The sequence below is a fragment of the Stomoxys calcitrans genome, chromosome 2 (genome assembly GCF_963082655.1).
Source record: "Stomoxys calcitrans chromosome 2, idStoCalc2.1, whole genome shotgun sequence".
Classification (NCBI taxonomy): Eukaryota; Metazoa; Arthropoda; class Insecta; order Diptera; family Muscidae; genus Stomoxys; species Stomoxys calcitrans.
The window spans coordinates 78,261,504-78,284,740 of NC_081553.1; the positions used below are offsets into that span (position 1 = coordinate 78,261,504).

General features: G+C 36.0%; 1 protein-coding gene across 1 annotated transcript in view; it reads left to right on the forward strand.

The window, feature by feature from the left end:
- The window catches only part of LOC106090424 (protein turtle homolog A), a 436,959-nt gene extending 418,956 nt beyond the window's left edge, over positions 1 to 18,003 (forward strand). The window contains exons 16-17 of the mRNA XM_059362200.1: positions 4,432 to 4,709; positions 16,996 to 18,003. Coding sequence (XP_059218183.1) covers positions 4,432 to 4,709; positions 16,996 to 17,238 — 521 coding nt within the window. The 3' untranslated portion in view covers positions 17,239 to 18,003. The remainder of the gene's footprint in view (positions 1 to 4,431; positions 4,710 to 16,995) is intronic.
- The last annotated feature ends 5,234 nt before the right edge of the window (positions 18,004 to 23,237 follow it).

Sequence of the window (23,237 nt, forward strand, 5' to 3'; positions counted from 1 at the left end):
GTGATGCATATCAAATTTTGGGGAAATATATTAAAAATTTTACTTTTAAGGAGACAAAGGTGGTTTTTCCAAAGAAGAAATTCAACAAAGACTCCTTTAATAAGATTTGTTCATTATTACTATCAAAGGAGTGTGGAATATAGTAACTAGGTCAATATGTTCTTAACCCTAGATAATACTCTCACTTTAAAAATTTCCTCAGAATATGCAAAAAAAATACTTAGACTTCTAAATAAACAATAATAATATATCAGAGCAAACATTTTCTAGTTGCCAATTGACCAAATAATAATGCAATTCACAACATTTTAATAACTATGCACCACAACACTTTAGTAATCACAACAAAGATTTGAATAATTTATGCATTTTATTGCGACATTTTCACATTTGTGCAAAATGTTTTGCTAACTTGTTGTCACCCTCGATAACAACAATTATTGTGAAAATTTTAATTTGTTTCAAAGCTACAATACTATCAGCCATCACACATCATGCATCATATTTCATACACATATTTTGCATAATTATTTGGTTAATTTGCATATTTATAAACATACATATTGTACACAATTATTGTTTTATTGAACACATTTGTGTTTAAAACAAATATTATTCAAACGGAAAGGTGTTGCATTATATATTTACAAAAATAGTAATAAAAAAAAATTCCCAAACACATATTATACAACAGTTGTGTAAGGGGAGAGAACATTAAAGCACACAATTTAATTTAACATAAAATGTTTAAAAGAAATACTTCTAACAAATTCAAAAAAGGAAATTTAGAAGAAATGAGAAAAATTCAATCAATGAAATTTTTAATTTCCACCGAAATTGTATGATAAGTGCGGGCTTTGTACTATCGAGGGGCCGAAGGTCAGAATTCCAAATTAAGTCGCAATCAGTTGAAGAATATGCCTTTTATATCAAGCCTTAAACCATTAAGATTCAAACCCAAGCGTTCAGCATCGCAGGCGAACATACTACTTGTGGAGGTTGAGAAAAATACCGGTATAAAAACTACAAATGGAAATTTGGCCATGAACATTCCATTAAGGAACAGGGCCTTCAGCGTCAATGGTGGACATGCTAACCCTTGCGTTACGGTGGCCTTCAAATACTTAAATCTCTAAATAGTTTTCGAATAATACCACCGTGGCGCAGAAATAAACATAGGAAATAGTCCCTCCAAGAACATGGGAAAGAAATTTCTGAAGCTGTTATCCCCTCACAAAATCTAACTTAATTTGGTTGGTCTTCAACTATGTAGAACTTCTCTAAAAAGTGGTGTCGCCTTGGGCTAAAATTATAATGAAAGAAAAATTTAATCGGAAAGCATACATCAATATGAGACAAAAGTATGTCCACTTAATGGAATGATCCCGGATTGCTTCGGTTGGATCACACTTTAGATATCATACACACTTACCACCTTTCCTCGAAATCCAGTGAAAAGTACACCATATATGAACCCAAAGCTGCTATATCGAAATGGGGTCGAATTTGGATAAAATCGGCACGTACGTTGAGCGGTCTAATACAATTAATTTTTGAAGACCGTAAAACAGCATATTCCTTATATTTTTCTACCCGTTCGTCGTTAATAGGTTAGGAAGTCGAATCGGGAGATCGGCTTACATGGACACATTATCAGGTTATGGATCGGTTCAAAAAAATTCGGCACATATATTCGAAGTTATAACAGAGCACCACATGCAAAGTTTCAATCAAATCGCTAATAAATTGCGGCGGTATCAGGGGATACCGCCGCAATTAATTTATTAGCTCGGCGCATACAATAAAACACATGCAAAATGCCAGGCAAATCGGTTGAAAATTTCAGTAGTCCGGTCAGCAGCTATATCAAAGCATGGACCAATTTGGCCCGTTAACAATCCCTCACGTATACGGACATGGCTTAATCCACTTAGATATCAAAAAGACCAAGAATAGGTATACACTGTATGGTCTATGATTAGAGATGGGCGATGGGTAAATACTCAAAAGGAATTTACCCTGTAAATTGGGTAAATACCCGGGTATTTACCCGTTTATATCCAAAAGCTGGGTATTTAAAATTTTCCAGATATCTTGGGTATAAAAACATTTTGCAAAAAAAGTTTTGATGATTTAGTATTGCTTGTATATAAACCTGATCTTCTGATCTCATAAAATAGGAGTTTAGTTTAATATATCTTCTAATATTTATATAAAAATCAATTTATGTTTGTTTGTAGGTTTGTTTGTGTGTTCCTTATAGACTCAGAAACGCCTGAACCGATTTTCCTCAAAATTTTCACAGATGGTGCATAATGACCCCGTGGTGAAAATAGGGTACTACATTTTTTGATATCTGAAGGGGGGCGGATCCTCCCCCTTACCCTAATTCTCAAAAACGCCAGTTCTCGGAGATGCGTGGTGCGATATAAGCGAAATTTTATGTGGTCTCTATAGTACCCCAAAAAATTAAAATTTGGTATCCAAATTTCGGATGGGGTACCTAGGGGGACTGCCTCACCCTAAAACCCACCAAACATATATTAAGACCAATCACGACAATATGGGACTCAAATGAAAGGTATTTAGAATAAGAAAAGGTATCTGATATCCAACTGTCGAACCAACTGCTAGGGGGACCACCCCAAGCCCCAAAACACCCCTAAATCGGACATATTTACCGACCATGGCAATATGGGACTCAAATGAAAGGTATTTGCAAGTAGAATATGAATCTGATATCCAAATGTGGGACCACGTTTCTGGGGGTCCACCCCTTTCCCAAAACACCCCCCAAACAGGACTTATTTACTGACCATGGGAATATGGGGCTTAAATAAAAGGTATTTGAATTTAGAATACGAATCTAATATCCAAATATGGGACCAAGTGTTTGGGGGCCGCCTCTGACCAAAAACATCCCCCAAAGGGGGCAAATTTACGACCATAGCAATATGGGGCTCAAATGAAAGGTCTTTGGGAGTAAAGCACGAATTTGATATCAATGTTCGGGAAAAGTGTCTATGGGGCCACCCCACCCCCACAACACCACCCCCTTTCCCAAAATACCCCACAAACAGCAATTTTTTAGTGACCATCACAATATGGAGCTCAAATAAAGGTATTTGGGAGTAGAATACGAGTTTGATATCCAAATGTAGGACAATGTATTTAGGGCATCACCCCTTTCCCAAAACACCCCCAAGGGAAAAAATTTTTCGACCATGCCAATATGTGGCTCAAATGAAAGGTATTTGAGATTAGAAAACGAATTTGATAACCTATTTTGGGGCCATGTGTTTGGGTGGCGCCTCATCCTGTAAACTCCTCTTAAGCCAGTGACAATATGGGGTTTAAATAAATGGTATTTGGGAAAAGAGCACGATTCTGATATTTTTTCAGGGCCAAGTATCTGGGGGACCACCTCTCCCCCGAAAACATCAGACATCATGAGAATATCGGGCTGAAATGAAGTATTTTAAGAATGGAGTACACCTTACATCCAAACTTAAATTCGTAGTCCAATAAAGTTCATGTGGGATTCAGATTTCACTAAAAGATCTTTAATTGTCCAAAATAAATATTCCAAGGAAACTTTTGTTCCATATAAAGTAAAAGAAGGCGCAGCGGAGCGGGGATCAGCCAGGATCAGCTAGTTCGCTATATATTTTCGATTTCGATGAAATTTTTCACAGTGCGTTCTGGTAGACTTTATGTGGATATAGCTGACCTATAGACCGACCGCCCGATTTCCCGATATAGGGTATTGAGGCCTTAAAAGATCCATTTACTACCCGAATTCGATGAAATTCGGTACAGTGTGTTCTGGCAGACCCCTACCCATTCTTGTCAAATGTGGTCCAAATCGGACCATATTTGGATATAGTGCCATATAGACCGATCTCCCGATATGGAGTATTGACCTCATGAAAGGAGCATTTTTCATCCGATTTGGATGAAATTTGAAACATTGAGTTTTGATATTTAACTAAAAGGTTTAGGAGGGTACCAAAACGCATTGTTCAAAATTTCATCAAAATCGGATGAAAAGTGCTCCTTTTATGAGGTCAATACTCCATACCCACATCCATAGCGGAGGAGTATAGAAATAATTTTGAATTACAAATTAAAAATTTTTACGTAAAGAATTAATTTTTCAATTACAACAAAAAGTTTCTATTATATTCCACCTGCTTAACATCTGTCTTCTTCTAACTTATTATACACCATTAATATGAACTCTTTGTCACGTTTTATTATCTACAACTTTTGTAATTTTTTCTCAATTAGTATTAACTTTGCAGTTTGTGTGTGAGTGTGTTTCGATGCTGTCCTTTAATGTGTTGGCAAACTACATAATAAGTTGTTAATTAATATAACCGTTGTCCTTTTTTGTTCAATGTCCTTTTATGTTTGTTCTCCATTTTGCAGAAAAACGTCCACTGAAGTCGATGATGGCTTCACCTATATTCCGTAGTCCATCTGCGCGTCTATTGCAACGTGATTATTGCACAACAGATGGTGGTGGCAGTGCCAATGATGGCGGCAGTGCCACACTGGGCAGTGGGAGTGTTATTGGCATAACGAATGGTTCGGCGTTAAGTAGCGTGGATGGCGTATCCAGTTTAGGTTCATTAAAAAGTAATAATGGCAGCCTTGGCATTGGCAATGAGGTGCTGCATTACACATTTAGGCCAAGCAAACAAATTGTAAGTAAACCCCGTAAATGTAGCTATAATAAAATATTAATGAACTATGACGACAAACACTAAAATAGACAAATTACTCGCCTCTTCAACACAGAGAACAAAACAACAAAATAATCATAAAAAAAAAACACAAGGACAACCAAGTTAAGGTAGTCTAGAAAAACAAACAAAGCTAACAAAGAAAAGCCAAGTGGAATGTTTTATAAAAAGTGTCTTTGGGAGTTTTGGTGTTCAAGGCTTGCATCTGCTTTTCAGACCACCACGCCTCTTCTAGAGAAACATATTAGCAATGATTATTGATAAAAGTGGCAGAACTAAAGTATTTGTACAATTAAGATAAACACATTTTTTCTCCGCCTAATATAATGGGAACAAAAAAGTTTTTTTTTCAAGTGGCAATTAAATGGAGCTTTGTGCTTTTTTAAAAGGCAGTTCCAAATATATTTAACACTTGTGCTGTGGTGAGTGTGTGATAAAGTCACAGTTTTCATGAAATGTCACAATTAAAATTACATTAAAAATGTTTTCTCAGAAACAAAAGTAAACTCTGATGTAGAAGAAGCAAAAACTTAGTTTTGGTCGAAAAAATTCTTTTTCCATTGAAATAGTATTTGAGAAAAAATCAGCTTTAAAATAAGAATTATAGTTAATACAAATGATAAAAGATATGTATACTTTTTTCCTTAATTTATTGCGTATAGTACATGAAGGACATTTTTGCTAAATTAATTTATCAGTTATTTTTTTAAATCGCTTCCTGATTAGATGCCTTGTATATAACAAACTACACTCTGAAACACAAAATATAGTTAAGGGAAAAAGTAAGCAGCTTATGAAAGAGGAGGTGTTCATCAATTTTTAAAAGTTAAATACTGTTGTAACCTAGCTAAAGTTCGATTTTTGTGGTACAGCAAGAACAGTTATACCAGTCAGATTAACCTACTAAACGTTCGATACTTTAGACAAGTCTTCAAAGAAATGGAAACCTTCTGATTGCTGGGGAAGCACAGAGCTAATTTTTATAGCTTCTTGGCGTACTCACAGCTTCAGCAGAAATCTTTACTTTCAACTGTTAGTCTTTTAGTATTTTTACCAATCTTGACGTACACGATGATTCAGGCTTTTGTTCCAGCACAATATTGGGGTGTTCAGAGGTCTCAATTTATGATCATCCGGCATCCATTATTACTTCGGCCTTATGTTTCAAAGATTAATCATACAAGTTGCTAGAGGCATATCCAGTTTCCTTGCAATGTGTAGGGAAAGTAAGTGCTCAAACACTCTACCACTTCTTCAATAGCAAGGATATCATTCAGATATCCTACGCTACAGTTATCGGATAACCTTCTCTATATGAACACACTGCAAAACATACATGTCCGTCTAGTCTGGAATCTTCTTTTGTGAAATCTACGTACTTTCTAACATACTAAAGGGTGATTTTTTTGAGGTTAGGATTTTCATGCGTTAGTATTTGACAGATCACGTGGGATTTCAGACATGGTGTCAAAGAGAAAGATGCTCAGTATGCTTTGACATTTCATCATGAATAGACTTACTAACGAGCAACGCTTGCAAATCATTGAATTTTATTACCAAAATCAGTGTTCGGTTCGAAATGTGTTCAAATTTTGACAAATTTTGTTCAGCGATGAGGCTCATTTCTGGTTGAATGGCTACGTAAATAAGCAAAATTGCCGCATTTGGAGTGAAGAGCAACCAGAAGCCGTTCAAGAACTGCCCATGCATCCCGAAAAATGCACTGTTTGGTGTGGTTTGTACGCTGGTGGAATCATTGGACCGTATTTTTTCAAAGATGCTGTTGGACGCAACGTTACGGTGAATGAACACATTTCGAACCGAACACTGATTTTGGTAATAAAATTCAATGATTTGCAAGCGTTGCTCGTTAGTAAGTCTATTCATGATGAAATGTCAAAGCATACTGAGCATCTTTTTCTTTGACACCATGTCTGAAATCCCACGTGATCTGTCAAATACTAATGCATGAAAATCCTAACCTCAAAAAAATCACCCTTTACCTAAGATATTGTTGTTTCAAAGTGCTCTAGGTATAGTGGTACAAATCTGCAATCAGCCTCACTTAGACATTTAAGACTTTTGTAATACAGCAGGAAAAAGATAAGATGATATCTTATAGTACCTACCGTTAAACCAGTCAGATTGCTATTGAAGTCTAATAAACGTTCGATACTTTAGACAAGTCTTCAAAGAAATGGGAACCTTCCGATTGTCCGTGCTAGAGACGCACACAGCTAATTTTTATAGTTTCCAGTTTCTTGATGTGCTCACAGATTCAGCAGAAATCTTTACTTGCAACTTTTAGTCATTAGTATGTTTGTCAATCATGACGGACACAATGATTCAGACTTCTTTACTAGCCAAAGCCACACAATATCAGAGTGTTCAGAGCCCTTAACTTATGATCACCAGTCATCCATTACTACTGTTGCATGGTGCACTAATTATGCACTCTGCCCACTAACTACGCATATGATTACAAGACGTTATCTCATTTTTGGCAATCTGGTACTCGACTAGCCGAGCATCTGTCATAGACAATCAGCGATGACTCTGTCTTTTTTGCAGATGAATCTACATGTGAATGGTCGTCAACCATTGCTAGTAGGAAGTATTTTTTTAATATTACCAAACAAATTGAGAGAAGTGCGCCAGACTAAGCCCCAGCCAAACACAAATGTAAGATGACACCGTGAACAGTTACCTTTAAGCGTGAATTAAATATATATGATTTTTAGATTTTAGTGTTGTCACCAATTGAAATAAAATCTGTTTTTGGGTCACTCAAAATAAGTGTTTTCCTAGCCTGGGCGCTACATCTCGCAATAACTACTTTGGCCTTATATCTCAACTATTTACCTTACAAGTTGTTAGAGTCATAAACAGTTCCCCTGTAAGGTGTATGATAAGTGAGTGCTCAGGTACCCTACCACTTCTTTAATACCAAGAATATCCGAATGATACACGCTACAGTTATCGGACAACCTTCTCTATATGTACAGTCCTACTTTTATAGAAAACACTGGAAAGCATACATATTCGTCTAGTCTTGAATCTTCTTTTGTGATATCTAAGTACTATCAAACATATTACCTATGATATTGTTATTCCAAAGTGCTCTAGGTATAGTGATACAGATGTTTTTATAAAATAGCAGCTCAGGTATTGTGAGTCTACACTTACAAATCTAATTTTGTATCAAGGATAACACGGTTTCCTTAACCGTAGCTGCAACTGAACCATAGGAAATTTCATCAACCTAGCAGCAGTGGTCATTGTGAATCCACACGGACTTATCTAACTTTGTATCAAGGGTAACACAGTTTCCTTAGCCGTAGCTGTAGCTGAACCGCAGAAAAAGTTCATCAACCTCGAGATAGTGGTCATCTAGCGACAATGTCCACAGGTATCAATTCCAGTCTTAAGATAAGTGGGGTCATCCTCAGAGGCTTTGTCTTGAACCAAAACACCATGCCTTGGATGCGGTTGAGTATTGAAATCTGATGAATTTTCAAGGTCCCGTTCACCAGACCGACACGCGATTTAAAGCCTTCAACTTTTTCTATAGAAATCTTGTAGGTGTATAGGGCAAGAGTTATCAAGTTTCTTTATATCGTAATCGGAGTCCGTGATAGCTATGTGAGAGAGGCGGGTAAATCCTCATAATTGAGACCCGGGAATGATTTTCTTCGCCTTACACAAGCAAAACCACCTTCCCTCTCCTGCCACATCCTTAACACCATAGATTCAGTATAGGGTAACTTTGAATTGTCGGTGCAGTCACCTTAGTAAGCCCGATAACGACGTACTCGTGCATTGGAGTTAACAATTCATATACACGAATTTCTATCTAAAAAAAAATACGTCGTTTCACCATTAAAAGAAGCTATATTTGTGCATCGCCAATTGTAGCACATTTGAATTCAGCTATCCTTTTTATACCCCCCACCGAAGGATGGGGGAGTATTTTTTTGTCGTTTCGTTTGCACCACATCGAAATATCCATTTCCGACCCTTTTAAATATACATTTTCTGGATCGTCGTAAAAATCTTTAACGGTCTAGCCATATCCGTCCTCTAACTGTTGGAATCGCCCAACAGTCTTTATCAAGTGAAAGTTTGGCCGGGCCGAAGCTTATATGCCCTCCAGCATGGATAGCATTTGTAAAGTTCTTTGCCCGGTATTTTTTATTGGCGAATATAGGATAATGAATACGAATTCCTATGCTATTGAAGCTGTATCAGGTTATGGACCGATTCTGGAATTGCTTGGTTTGTATGTTGGAGACCATAATAGATGCCATTGTGCCAAATTTCAACCAAATCGGATGAAATTTGCGGCCTACAGGGGCTCAAGAAGATCGGTTTATATGGGAGCTATATCGGGTTATAGATGGATTCGAAGTCATTGTGCAAAATGTTAGCCAACTCGAATTAAAATTGCGCCTTTTAGATGCTGAAGAAGTCAAATCGACCGATCCATATAAACCGGGTTATTTGAACAATACTCAGCACGATTGTTGAAAATCATAGCAAAGCTTCTAGAGGCTGAAGAAGTCATATCTAAAGTTAGGTTTATATGGCAGCTATATGTAACCTACTTAGCACGGTTGTTGAAATTTAAAACACAACATCTTGTGCAAATTTCAGTTAAATCGGATAAGTATTGCGCCCTTAAGTGGCTCAAGAAGTCAAGATTTCAGATCGGTTTATATTACAGCTGTATCAGGTTATGAACCAATTGGAACCATTCTTATCACAGTTATTGGAAGTCAAAACAAAACACCAAAATCCGATAAGAATTGCCTATTCTAAAGGCTTAAGAAATAAAGATCCGAGGTCGATTTAAATGACAGCTAATTTAAAGGATTTATATGGCTTTTACAATCTCAACCGACCTACACTAGTAGAAAGTATTTGTTCGAAATTTCAAGCGGCTAGCTTTATTCCTTCGAAAATTAGCTTGCTTTCGACAGATAGAGACAGACAGACGGATAAACATGGCTAAATCGACTTAGAATTTATATACTTTGTTGGGTCTGAGATCAATATTTCGATGTGTCACAAACGGAATAAAGAAATTAATATACCCCATTCTATGGTGGAAGCTATACAAATAGAACTCGTATTGAGCCGAAGTTTTACACAGATTCATAAGCAGGTTAAGGTTCGAAGATGGGCCATGTGGGAGTAAATCTTGATATAGCCCCCAAATAAACCGATCTGCTGATTAGAAGTTTTAGGGACACAAAGCCGCATTAAATATCCGATTTCACTGAAATTTGGGCCAGTGTGTTGTGTTAGGCCCCTCGATATCCGTGTCGAAATAGGTCTCTTTGACATCCATGTTTAATATGGCCCACATCAGTCTATGCAAATACAATGCAATTTTTGCCCATGATCATTTCACTAAGAAACAGAGGCAAACTTCTCGTATGTCAATGAGTGCAGTCCGATTTAATTTAAGCTCAATGATGAGGGACCTTCTTTTTAAAGCCAAGTCCGAACGACGTTCTGCAGTGCGACACCTCTTTGGAGAGAAGTTTTTACATGGCATAGTACTTCACAAATATCGCCAGCAATGGGAGAAGAAAACCACCGCTGAAAAAAATTTTTTTTTGCTGGTCTTGCCTGAATTTGAACCCAGGCGTTCAGCGTCATCGGCGGACATGCTAACCTTTGCGCTACGATGCCCTCCACATCGGTTTATATTTGGATGTAACTGTCATACGGACCGACCTCCCGACATGAGGTCTTGGGGCAATTTAAGGCGCATTTATTATCCGATTTCGGTGATATTTTGCACATTAAGCAATGTTAGACTTTTCGACATTCTTATCTTATGCAAATTGCAAATTTTGCCCATGAACATTCCACTAGGGTCAAACTTCTCGCATATCAATGAGTGCAGTCCGATTCAAGTTTAAGCTCAATGATAAGGGGTCTCCTTTTTATAGCCAAGTCCGATCGGCGTGCCGCAGTGCGACACCTCTTTGGAGAGAAGTTTTACATGGCATAGTACCTCACAAATGTTGCCAGCATTAGGAGGGGAAAACCTCCGCTGGAAATTTTTACTGATGGTCTCGCCAGGATAAGCGGACGTACTTACCTCTGTGAACTCGGTAGGACTGGGAAAATCTTCTGGGTTGATCCGGATCGTAAGAGGACAAGGCTATTACTGAAAGGAAGAAAGAAGGAGGTCACTATAGCTTTTGGTACCATAACGGGACACATAGCACTACAGGCTCACTTATGTGAAATCGATGCGGCAAGTGATGGCATGTGTAGGGCATGTGGGAAAGATGATGAGACGTTGGAGCATTTCCTATGTCATTGCCCGGCTTTCGCCACTAAAAGACACCAGTGCTTAGGTGGGGACACAATACCAGACATGAATCAACCTAGAGCAGTGGTATGGAAAACAATTAAGGATTTTCTAAGCAGCAAGGAATTGCTAACTTAAAATTTTCTTTTACTTTTTAGTTTTTAGAGTGCACTAAAAGCCGATTACCGGCTAAGATGTATGTCCATAGTGGCATGGGGCGGATGAATACATGCACCCTCTTTGCGACCTAACCTAACCTATTTGGCGAAAGTTGATAGGTATATGTAGTATGGAAGTATGTAGTTACGTGAAATATGGTCTACAGGGATTGTACCACAACTGCTTACCTAAGGCTATTGGAGGCGTTCTAGATATCTAGGTTGATAGAAGTATACCCATTGCTGACGATTTGGAGCATAGTAAATTTAGGAACCTATAGTAAAATGTTATGGCAATCATTTTTTATAAGAGGGATTATATGAAACTTTTTAATTAGTCACTTGAGGGTTAAAATGTTCCAATAAAAAGAATCTTGCCTCTTTATTGGAACATTCAGTCAGCTATTTTGGTTAAATCAGTATGTAAACCTATATTCACGTTTTCCATTCGTACCTCCTCTTTCATAAACTACATGTTCGTGTAGTTAGAGAAAAATTACATTTTGTTGCATAGTGTTATAGTTAATTAATATTGTTTTTTTTTTCTTTATCTAATAAATATTACAATATTATTACTAAATGAAGGAATTATTTTATTTATTGAGCAATTGATTTATTTCACCGGATTAATATTTATTTTGAAAAGCTAGTGTCAAAAAAAGTCTATATTCAATTGACTTTAACTTTTTTAGATTTTGTTTGATTCAAAAGTTAATCCTAATGGCTTTGAAATAAAAAATAACAACAACAGAGCCATCTATTCATTAAATATTCAAAAGTATTTAAATACATCGATCGCACTTTTATAAAACATTCCAGGCTTAAAGTGTTTTTCCATTGTTTGTTTTAACTTTCCCTTAATGCACGCAACATCCATTTTGAAACACCAACAATAATACACTACAAAATTATTTGCATATATATGCAAAAAAAAAAAAAAAAAAACATACAAATAGACTAAAAATCGCTGTGAAATAAAACTCATGGTCATATTTCATGTGACGCATAGTAGCCACAGGGAATTGAAAACAAACACACACACACAAATACACTAACACACTTTTATTATGAGTTTTGAGTCCTAGTTCTTTAGCAGGCATAACAATAAAACAAGAAAAAGGCAACAAAAAAACCAGGACATTCCGCAAAAAAAAAAACAATATATAACCCACATATAACAGCAACAGTCATAATACACACCTATACACCATTGCCTTCTTTATTAGTGGTAAAAAAAGGAATGACATAGGCAAGGAGAAAAAAAATTAAAGAATGATTTTTTTGATTAAAATGCCCACAATACACTGTAAAAAATAGACATAACACACTGTAAACGTTTTGAGAAAAATTGGGACTAATATGTTCCATTTTGTAAGTTGGCTTTCAAATTCACTTTTATTAATGACATACTCTTTCCAAAATTTCGGCCGATATCTCACGAATAAATGCTTCAATGATGTCTTCCAATGCGTCAATTGAAGCGGGCTTGTCTGTATAGACATGAGCTTTTAAATAACACCACTAAAAAAAGTACAAAGGCGTTAAATCGCATGATCTAGGTGGCCAATTAACCGGTCCCGAACGTGAAGTAAAAGGTTCACTGAACACGTCTCTCAATAAGTCCATTGTTACGCGTGCTGTGTGGTATGTGGCACCGTCTTGTCAAGTCAAGCTCTTGCATTTTGATCAAAAAAAAAAAAAAAATTTTGGATATCATCTCACGATAGCTCTCACCATTCATACAATAGTTACGTTACGATTCGTATCTTTGAAGAAGTGCGCTCCAATGATGCCACCAGCCTATAAACCGCATCAAACTGTGATTTTTTCTGAATGCATTGGTAGCTCTTGCAATGATTCTGGCTAATTTTCACTCCAAAATCGGCATTTCTGCTTATTTACATACATATTGAGCCAAAAATGAGCTTCAAACATGGAAAATGAGCAAGCGCGATGAACTTTTATGAGTGTAAGTCATTAGTAATTGCAAATATAGCACCGTTTTTACTCATTGGCCATCAAGACAAACCATTTTTTAATCGGATTTGACCGATTTTTTGTTATAAAAGAAAGATTTTGTGAGCGCCCGAATAAAGTGTGCAATTTACAAGTAATAAATTTATAGGCTAAAGAAATATTTGTCTCAATCAAATGCTTTTGTACACTTCATTTTGACGCTCATTGTATACCCCACTACTCCAACCACTCTCTCTCTCTAACTAACTCTTCGTTCTCAAAGGGTTAACAATTAAACAATTCCTACAAATAACGAAGAGAATGAAATAAATGTGAGGTATTTCATAAAGGAAAACAAAGAGTTCTGATAAAAAAATTAAAAAATATAACAAATTGTAACTACATTAAAATTTTTTTATTTTATTTTATTTTATTTTATTTTATTTTATTTTATTTTATTTTATTTTATTTTATTTTATTTTATTTTATTTTATTTTATTTTATTTTATTTTATTTTATTTTATTTTATTTTATTTTATTTTATTTTATTTTATTTTATTTTATTTTATTTTATTTTATTTTATTTTATTTTATTTTATTTTATTTTATTTTATTTTATTTTATTTTATTTTATTTTATTTTATTTTATTTTATTTTATTTTATTTTATTTTATTTTATTTTATTTTATTTTATTTTATTTTATTTTATTTTATTTTATTTTATTTTATTTTATTTTATTTTATTTTATTTTATTTTATTTTATTTTATTTTATTTTACTTTACTTTACTTTACTTTACTTTACTTTACTTTACTTTATTTTATTTTATTTTATTTTAGTTTAGTTTATTTTATTTATTTACGCCATGTAACTTCTTCAGCACTTTTGTCAAACTGATGAAGGTTCTCTACATACCTAACGACCGATTATTGAGTACGGTGTAAATCACGCTTTTGTTATACCCACCAACATAAGATGGGGATATACTTATCAAGTCATTCGGTTCGAAACACCTCGAAATATTGATCTGCGACCCCATAAGGTATATATATATATATTCTGGATCGCCTCGGCATTCTGAGTCTAACTAGCCATGTCCGTCCGTCCGTCTGTCGAAATCACGTTAGCGCTCGAACGTGTAGAGCTATCCGCTTAAAATTTTGCACCGATAATTCTTATTGATGTAGGTCATTGGGGATTGCAAATGGATTATATCGATTAAGATTTGTATTTGCCCCCATATAAACCGATCCCCCGATTTGACTTCTTGAGCCCCTAGAAGCCTCAATTCTCATCTGATTTCGCTGAAATTTTGATTATAGACTTGAGTTATGACTCATCCATGCCAAGTATGATTTGAATTGGTCCATAACAGATATAGACCTCATAAATACCGATTCCCGAAATTGAATTTTTGAGCCCTTAGAAGCTACAATTTTCATCCGATGTGGCTGAAACTTCGAACGTATACTTGAATTATGACTTCCAACATCCGTACCAAGAATGATACGAATCGGACCATAAACAAATATAGTCCCCATAAATAACGATCTACGGATTAGATTTCTTCAGTCCTTAGAAACCTAAATGTATACCTGATTTGGCCAAAATTTGGCCCAAACCTTTATCTTACGACTTCCAATATCAGGGCCAAGAGTTATCTGAATCGGACAATATGGTGATATAGGCCCCCCTAAGTACCGATAACCCGATATGACTTCTTGAGACGAAAATAATTCAAATACAAACTCAGTTAATAAGGGTAAATTTTTATGGGAAACTATGGTGGTGGGTACTCAAGATTCGACCCGGCCGAACTTGTCACGCTATTACTTGTTTTATTATACCCTTTACCATAGGATGGGGGTATACTAATCTCGTTTGTAACACCGCGAAATATTCGTCCAAGATCCCATGAAGTTCATACATTTTTGATCGTCATGACATTTTAAGTCGATATGACCATGTCCGTCCATCCGCCCGTCTGTCTGTCGAAAAAACGCAAACTTTCGAAGGTGTAAAGCTAGGCGGTTGAAATTTTGCTTAAATACTTCTTATGAGTGTAGATCGGTTGGGATTGTAAATGGGCCATATAGGTAAAGCTAGGCGGTTGAAATTTTGCATAAATAATTCTTATCAGTGTAGATCGGTTGGGATTGTAAATGGGCCATATAGGTCCATGTTTGTTACAGCTCCCATATAAACCGGTCTACTGATTTTATATCTTGAGCCTCTAGACAGTGCACTTCTTAACCGATTTATCTGAAATTTTGCACAATGACTTTTCCTATGACTACCAACAGATGGACTAAGTATGGTTAGAATCGATTCAAAACTTGATATAGCTCCCATGTAAACCGATATCCCAAATATACTTCTTGAACCTCTAGAGGGCGCAATGCTAGTCTGATTTGGCTGAAATTTTGCACAATGACTTTCCCTTTGACTTCCAACAGATGTATCAAGTTTGACTTGAATCGGTCAAAAACTTGATATGACTCCCATATAAACCGATTTCCCAAATATAATTCTTAAGACCCTAGAGGTCGCAATTCTTATCTGATTTGGTCGAAATTTCAACAATGACATCTACTTTGGTATTCAACATCCAAGCCAAGAATGGCCCGAATCAGTCTACACTCGATATAACTCCAATAGCATAGAAACTCGTATCCATTATACTTTGTTTGTCTTTAAAGAGATACCGGGCAAAGAACTTGACAAGTTCAATTGAAGGTGGAGGGTATATAAGATTCGGCTAGGCCGAACTGAGCTCGGTTTTATTTGATTTTATTTTATTTCAATCTATTTTATTTTTATACCCTCCACCATAGAATGGGAGTACACTTATTTCGTGATTCCGTTTGGAATCACGACAGAGAGTTGTGTTAGACCCTTTGACATCCCTGGACCAGATCGGTCCAGATTTGGATATAGGTGCCATATAGACCGATCTCTCGATTTAAAGTCGTGCCCCCCAAAGGGCGCATTTATAATACGATTTTGCTGAAATTTGACACAATGACTTTTGTTATGCTTTTCGACATCCGATGCGTACATGATTCAGATCGGTATATATTTGGTTATACCTACCAAAAAGACCAATATTTTGTTCTACAAAATTGAACAATGATTTGTACTTATTAGAACACTCAATGTCCGTGCCGAATTTGGTCCAAATCGAACCATGTTTCGATATAGCTGCTATGGGGCATAAATTTTGGAATTTTTCACCGAATGACTAAAAGTTGGTTTACATATATACGCGAGTTGGTGGGTATCCAAAGATCGGCCCCGCTGAACTTAACGCCTTTTTACTTGTTTTTTATTATGTTGTTGGATTTGTTTGTCCAGATGATAGAGGGATTGTTTTTGTATTTCTTTAGAATAGAAAGCAAAATAAAACCCCTTTTTCAAGTTTTAGGTTTATATATTTATTTTTCAATTTTTTTTTAATTCCATTTAAGTTTATTTATTTTATTTGTAAGCATTATTTATATGTAGCTCTTAAATAACCTTAAAATAAATATTTTCTCAACTATCCGTTTTGCCGTGGAATTCTCCCATACACATTTCTTCCCTCTTTATTTTGGTCAATGCCATTATCAACTCAAATGGGCTCAATATCACCAACACAATCCACTACCACACAACAAGCACACTATTGTCATTGTTCAACATCCATCAAAAGCTGTGTGTTGTCAAGTCGCTATTTCTTCCTCTCCCTCTCTCTCTCTCTTTCGCTTTTACTCTTCCAGCTTGCTTAATATCACCTTGTTCTACTTTCTCTCTTTTTTTGTTACAGAGTTATGCCACCTTGAATAAGAAAGGCATCACCACATGTAGTCCACCATTGGGTGTGGGTTTGCCCTTTAGTAGTACAACTACAACATCTTCATCACTCTCATCATATCATCCCACCACACAGCCAATGGAAGTAAGTCTACTTAGTCCCAATAATCCATCGGTAACCTCATCCATCAGTGAATATAGATTTCGACCGGAGGTGGTAACGACATCAAATCGCATCCAGGAAAGTTGTATATAAAGACTTAAACTTATCAATGTATGTGTGTGTGTGTGCGTGTACTATACATATACTTATGTGTTATCCATATAAAGAAGGTATAGCAAGCTGCCTAGCCTGTCTGCCTACCTTCCTGCCTGACTGCCGTCTAACCAACTAAACAAAACAGCAACAACCACAAAAATGAAAGGATATAAAACTTAAGAATTACGAAAACGAAATTAAAAAAAAAACACCTACCAAAAATGCCATAACATTGTTTAACACTATTATTTTTGATGTTGTTGTACAGCTGTAAATGTAATGTAATATTTTTTATTGTGTATTATAATAACCATTTTTGTAAAAAAGGTAAAAAAAAAACAAAACAAAAAACACAACTTCCTTTAAGATCCTTAATGTAATGTTAAAACTCTGTTATTGCCGCTATGCTGTTAAGAGCCATCTGTGTTTCCACAGAAAATTGACGATGATGACGACTACGACGAAGGAGTCAAGTTTCCCAAAAACAACAAAACGAACACAGTTAACCCCAAAAGTTGTTAAAGCCTCTTTTTGCAAAAGAAGAAGAAGAAGAAGCAAATTTATCGAACGGGTGGGTAAACTTGAATGGGTTGCAATATTAAAATTCTGTTTAGAATACCCAAAACAATATCAATTAGATTTAAATTAACAAATTCCAAAAGACTTTCAATAGACAGCATAAGAACAAAAAAAAAACAGAATGAGTAAGATAACATAATGAAAAACGAAAAATGAGAAAAACTATTTAAATTTAATATTAAATTTTAGGCCACATGTTTGTACAATTTGAAATGAAGCAAAAGGGTGTATTTTATATAAGGGAGGTAAAATTTTTTTGTTGTATATTAGGGCTTAGTTTTTGATTTTATATTTGAAATGCGAATTTTCTTTACTTTTGAAGGAAGAAAAAAATTCTGCTATAATTATTTTATGGCAACGCGAAGAGCTTGACGAATATTTGTTATGAAATTGCATATTAAAGCTTTAATGACTGCATCAAATGTTACCCTAGGGACTTTCTTTACGACTGGTTGATCTCGGGTAAGGAACAGCTTAAGTTATCAAAACCCTAATTTACTGTTTTCAAGGACTTGTTAATAGGAGGTGTATTAGTTACATACCAATGCAGTAACAGTTGTCAATGCACCCCTAAAGCTTGGTCGGTAGCGAGTTCATATATATTTAATAGCTGAATTGCCAATTATTGAAAGAAATAAACCAAGGTATACCCTCCACCAAAGGATGGGGGGTATACTTGCTTCGTCATTCCGTTTGTAACACCTCGAAATATGCCTCTCAGATCCCATAAAGTATATATATTATTGATAGTTATGACTTTTTAGTCGATCTAGCCATGTCTGTCCGTCTGTCTATCCGTCCGCATGTCGAAAGCACGCTAACTTTCGAAGGTGTAAAGCTAAGTGCTTCTTGAGCTTCTAGTAGGCGCAATTTTTATCCGATTTGGCTTAAATTTTGCACGTGGCGTTTTGGTATCACTTCTAACAACTGTGCCAAGTATGGTCTAAATCGGTGTATAACCTGATATAGCTGCCATATAAACCCACCTTGGGTCTTGACTTCGAGAGCTTCTAGAGGGCGCAATTCTTGTTCGATTTAACTGAAATTTTCCACATATTGTTTTGGTATAACTTCCAACAACTGTGCCAAGTATAGTTGAAATCATTCCATAACCTGATATAGCCGATCTCTCGATTAGACTGCTTGAGCTTCCAGAGGGCGCAAATCCTATCAGATTTGGGTGAATTTTAGCATGACGTGTTTCATTACGACTTTTGATGTTGGGTCTTGATTTCTTGAGCGTCTAGAGGGCGCAATTCTTATCCGATTTGGCCGAAATTTGGCATAAAGTGTTTTATTTTGACTTTCAACAACTGTGTCAAGCATGTTCTAAATCAGTCCATGTCCTGATATAGCCGCCATATAAACCAATCTTCTTGGGATTCTAGAGGGCGCAATTCTTATCCAATATGGTTAAAATTTTGCATGTGTCGTTTTGGTATGACTTCCAACAACTGTTCCAAGTATGGCTTCCAAATAAACCGATTTTCAAGTTTGACTTTTTAAGCCATGTCATGTCCGTCCGTCTGTCCGTCCTCCTGTCTGTCGAAAGCACGCTAACTTTCGAAGGGGTAAGGCTAGGCGCTAGAAATTTTGCGCAAATACTTTTTATTAGTGTAGGTCGGTTGGGATTGTAAATGGGCCAAATCGGTCCATGTTTAGATATAGTTGCCATATAAACCGATCTTGTGTCTTGACTTCTTAAGCCTCTAATGGGCGCAATTGTCATCCGATTTGACTGAAATTTTGCACGCGGTGTTTCGGGATCATTTCCAAAAACTTTGCTAAGTACGGCCGAAATCGTTTCATAACCTGATATAGCTGCCATACAAACCGATCTTGGGTCTTGACATCTTCAGCTTTTAGAGGGCGTACTTTGGATCGGATTTGGCTGTATTTTGAAAGTGGTGTTTTGGTATCACTTCCAGCATTTGTACTAAATATGCTTCAAATTGGTCTAAAACCTGGTATAGCTGCCACATATAATCCGATCTTGGGTCTTGGCTTCTTGAGCTGCTAGAGGGCGCAATTCTCATCCGATTTGTCTTGAAGTGTTTTGTTATGACTTCCCACAACTGTGTTAAGTACCTACAACGCGCTATTCTTATACGAATGGACTGAAATATAACACAATGTTCAGCATTCAATTGTTTGCCTAAAGCATTGTTTAGCTAAAAAGAGATACCGGGAAAAGAACTCGACAAATGCGATCCATGGAGGGTATATAAGATTCGGCCCGCCCGCTTTTACTTGTTTTAATGCTGATTTTTAAAGGCGTCTTTAAGGTTGTTTCACATATTCCACCTATGAAAATGTACCCACGAACATTTCGTTAAGGAATTAGTTGGGTGATTCCTCCATAACAACAATTGTTACCCGAATTTATAAACGAGTTCGAACTAAGTGCCTCAAACTCAGGCATTCATTGGAACGGTGGTTCTTACCTTTAGAATAACATTTTTATAGACACCTAGGACTTAATAAGGTTTATTGCAGATACTCAGAATTAAGACATAGCTTTTGGAAGCTCTTAAGTAAGTCTAGATTGAATTGATGTCTCATCAATCAATCGTATGCACTTAGAGGTCAGTTTGGACCATTGTGGCAAATAGTAGTGAACATCCCTTGATCATAATGACAACCCGTCGATATCTCTGAGAAGAACCCTATAGGGAATAAGACGAATCGCATAGAAGGGAGGGATAATAAGAATGGGATCCATACGACTCTCATCCTTTACATGGATACTGTCGGAACATGATAGGTACGGCTTGCAAGGCTATGCGCAAGGCATGTGGATGTTCACCAGACCTGAGTCTAGATTTGGATATAGCTGTCATATATACCGATCTGCCGATTTAAGGTCTTAGGCCTTAGGCATAAATGCTGCATTTATTGTCTGATTTCTCTGAATTTGAAGAGTTGTTAAGCCCTTCAATATATTTTCGTAATTTGACACAGATCGGTTCAGATTTGGTTATAGGTGCCACATAGATCAATCTCTTAATTTCAAATCTTAGCCCTATATAAAGCGCATTTATTATCTGATTTCTTTGAAATTTGACGCAGTAACTTACGTTAGGCTTTTCGACATTCGTGTCCTATATGGTTTAGATCGGTTTATATTTGGATATAGGTGGTGGGTATCCATAGTTTGGCCCTGCCTAACCTAATGCCTTTTTATTTCTTTTTATTTTCCCTTATCTACATGACAGCAAATTCGTTAATGCTGATAAAGTGGGTATATAATCCCCTCAAATGAATTAATCCGATTATTCTCTCATATGTCTTTAATTATACAATCTTTTTATGCTACAGTAATCATTTTCTAGGCCACTTTGAAAGAAGAACTTTATTTAAATTTACTTTTTTCGTTATCAGAATCATTAATTTTTTATTATGATTTTTTTATTTTGTTATCTTATATTGCTATCGCTTTTCGCATCGCATTGTATTTTTGTGAATTTTAATTTCTTTTGTAATTTATGACTTTTTTATTTGCTTGCTGGCGCGCTTGATGGTTGATTTTATTGACATTTAATTTAAATCATTTCTGAAACCGGGAACTTAACCCAATTAACATATAGACATATACATATATACATGAACTTACACACAATCATATCCATATCAGTTGTAACAACAATGATATTGTAAAACTAATGGACATATTAAATAGTCTATAAATGAAACATTTACAAAAAAACAGAAGTAATATGAGAATTTATTACAAGTTCAGGTATCGAAGAGCACACACACACTTGAAAACATATTGTGTGTGTGTGTTTAAATATATTTCGTTTTAATTGTATTTACTTTGATGTGATTATCGTAACATTTTTATATGCTTTTAAATGTTTTTTAAATGATTTAAATTTTGTTTTCACAGTTTATTTCCTCTATAATATTTATTATTATGTTTTGTTTTATTTTTCTTTGATTATATCCAACCACAACAGGAACCCTATTATTATACACCAAGAACTGTGTGCCAGGAATCCCATTTATAACACATACATCATAGATAATACTTTAGTAAAAAACCAAACGGATCCTCATTATTTTCCAAACCACAAAATGCCAGAATACAAAAAAAAATTAATTTCTTTTTTTATTCATCATCATATTATTGCATAATCTTGTGTTAATTGCTCACTATATTAATGTTCACAAATATTTAAAATTATTTTTTAACCATTGTAAGTCGTTGTTATTGATGGTATTGTTGTTTAATAGAGCCTAAAAGATGGTGATTATTGGCTAGAGATAGAAAATGGTTTTTGATTTATTGCCAAAATATGCCCTAGGGATTCTTTTCTTATGTGATTCTCTACTTTCAGGAAAATCTTTAAAGGGTGATTTTTTAGCGTAGTTTTTAAATCCAATAAAATACTCAAAGGAATTTTATTAGAATTGACAAACTTTAAAAAGGAATATTAATGTGCTTGCGGCTTCGGTTCAAATGGTCCAATCGTAAAATCCAATTTCATGGTCGTCTTTGAAGAAAAATAGACCGATGACGGTACCAGCCCCTAAACCTCATCAAACTGTCTTTTTTCGGGATTCAACGGTTACTCTTGCATGGCATGTAGCCGTCCATCTCTCCCGATGCGACAATTGGTCTTGTTTTCGTATCTATTTAGACAGTAATTAGCCTCATCGCTGAACACATTTTTTCCATCAAGCAATTGTCACAGAGTTTGAATTTTGTTATGATAAATTTTAATGGCTTCCATTCATAGATCGTTTGTGGCTTTATCCCTGATGTTATTGTTTTTGTAGCAGTTTGTTGTGTTCTACTTTCGTCTATTTGATTCTGCTGAATATTCAGATCTCTGGATAACATGGGGGTAAGGAACTCTGCGACTAACATGGGGTACGTCCAGGGGGATCTGAGTCTGAATCGAGTGGGTCTGGCTGAATAGTTGAACAGGTGACGTGTGGTCCCTGGTCACAATCGGGACATGCATCCAGCATCTATCCTTGCTCCGTAGGAGTTGAGGCGATTACATTTGCCGGATCGCAATAGAGCCAGAACTACTCTGGTATGCAGGGAGAGGTCCATTTCCTTAGGTGCAAAGGGGGGTGGTCGTTCTCCAAAGACTACATTCAACAGGAAGCTGTTTACCGCATCTGTTACCATGTCTGCATGAATGTTGTCTAGACCTGCTTCATCCAGGGGTTCTCACTTGAAGCGCTGAACCTCATGCTCTGCCTCAAGGCTTCTGGGCGGTGAATACATATCCACAAGATGATGATTTGGATGGTCTCTGCTAAAGGGATTTCAAAAAAGCATGTAGTTATGTCTTCGCACGGATAGGATCTTTGTTTCCCAATAGAGGTGGGTGACTGAGGAGTCAGCCCATCGCAGTTCGAAGGGTGACATTCGGACACATCGGAATATTATTTCACTGCAT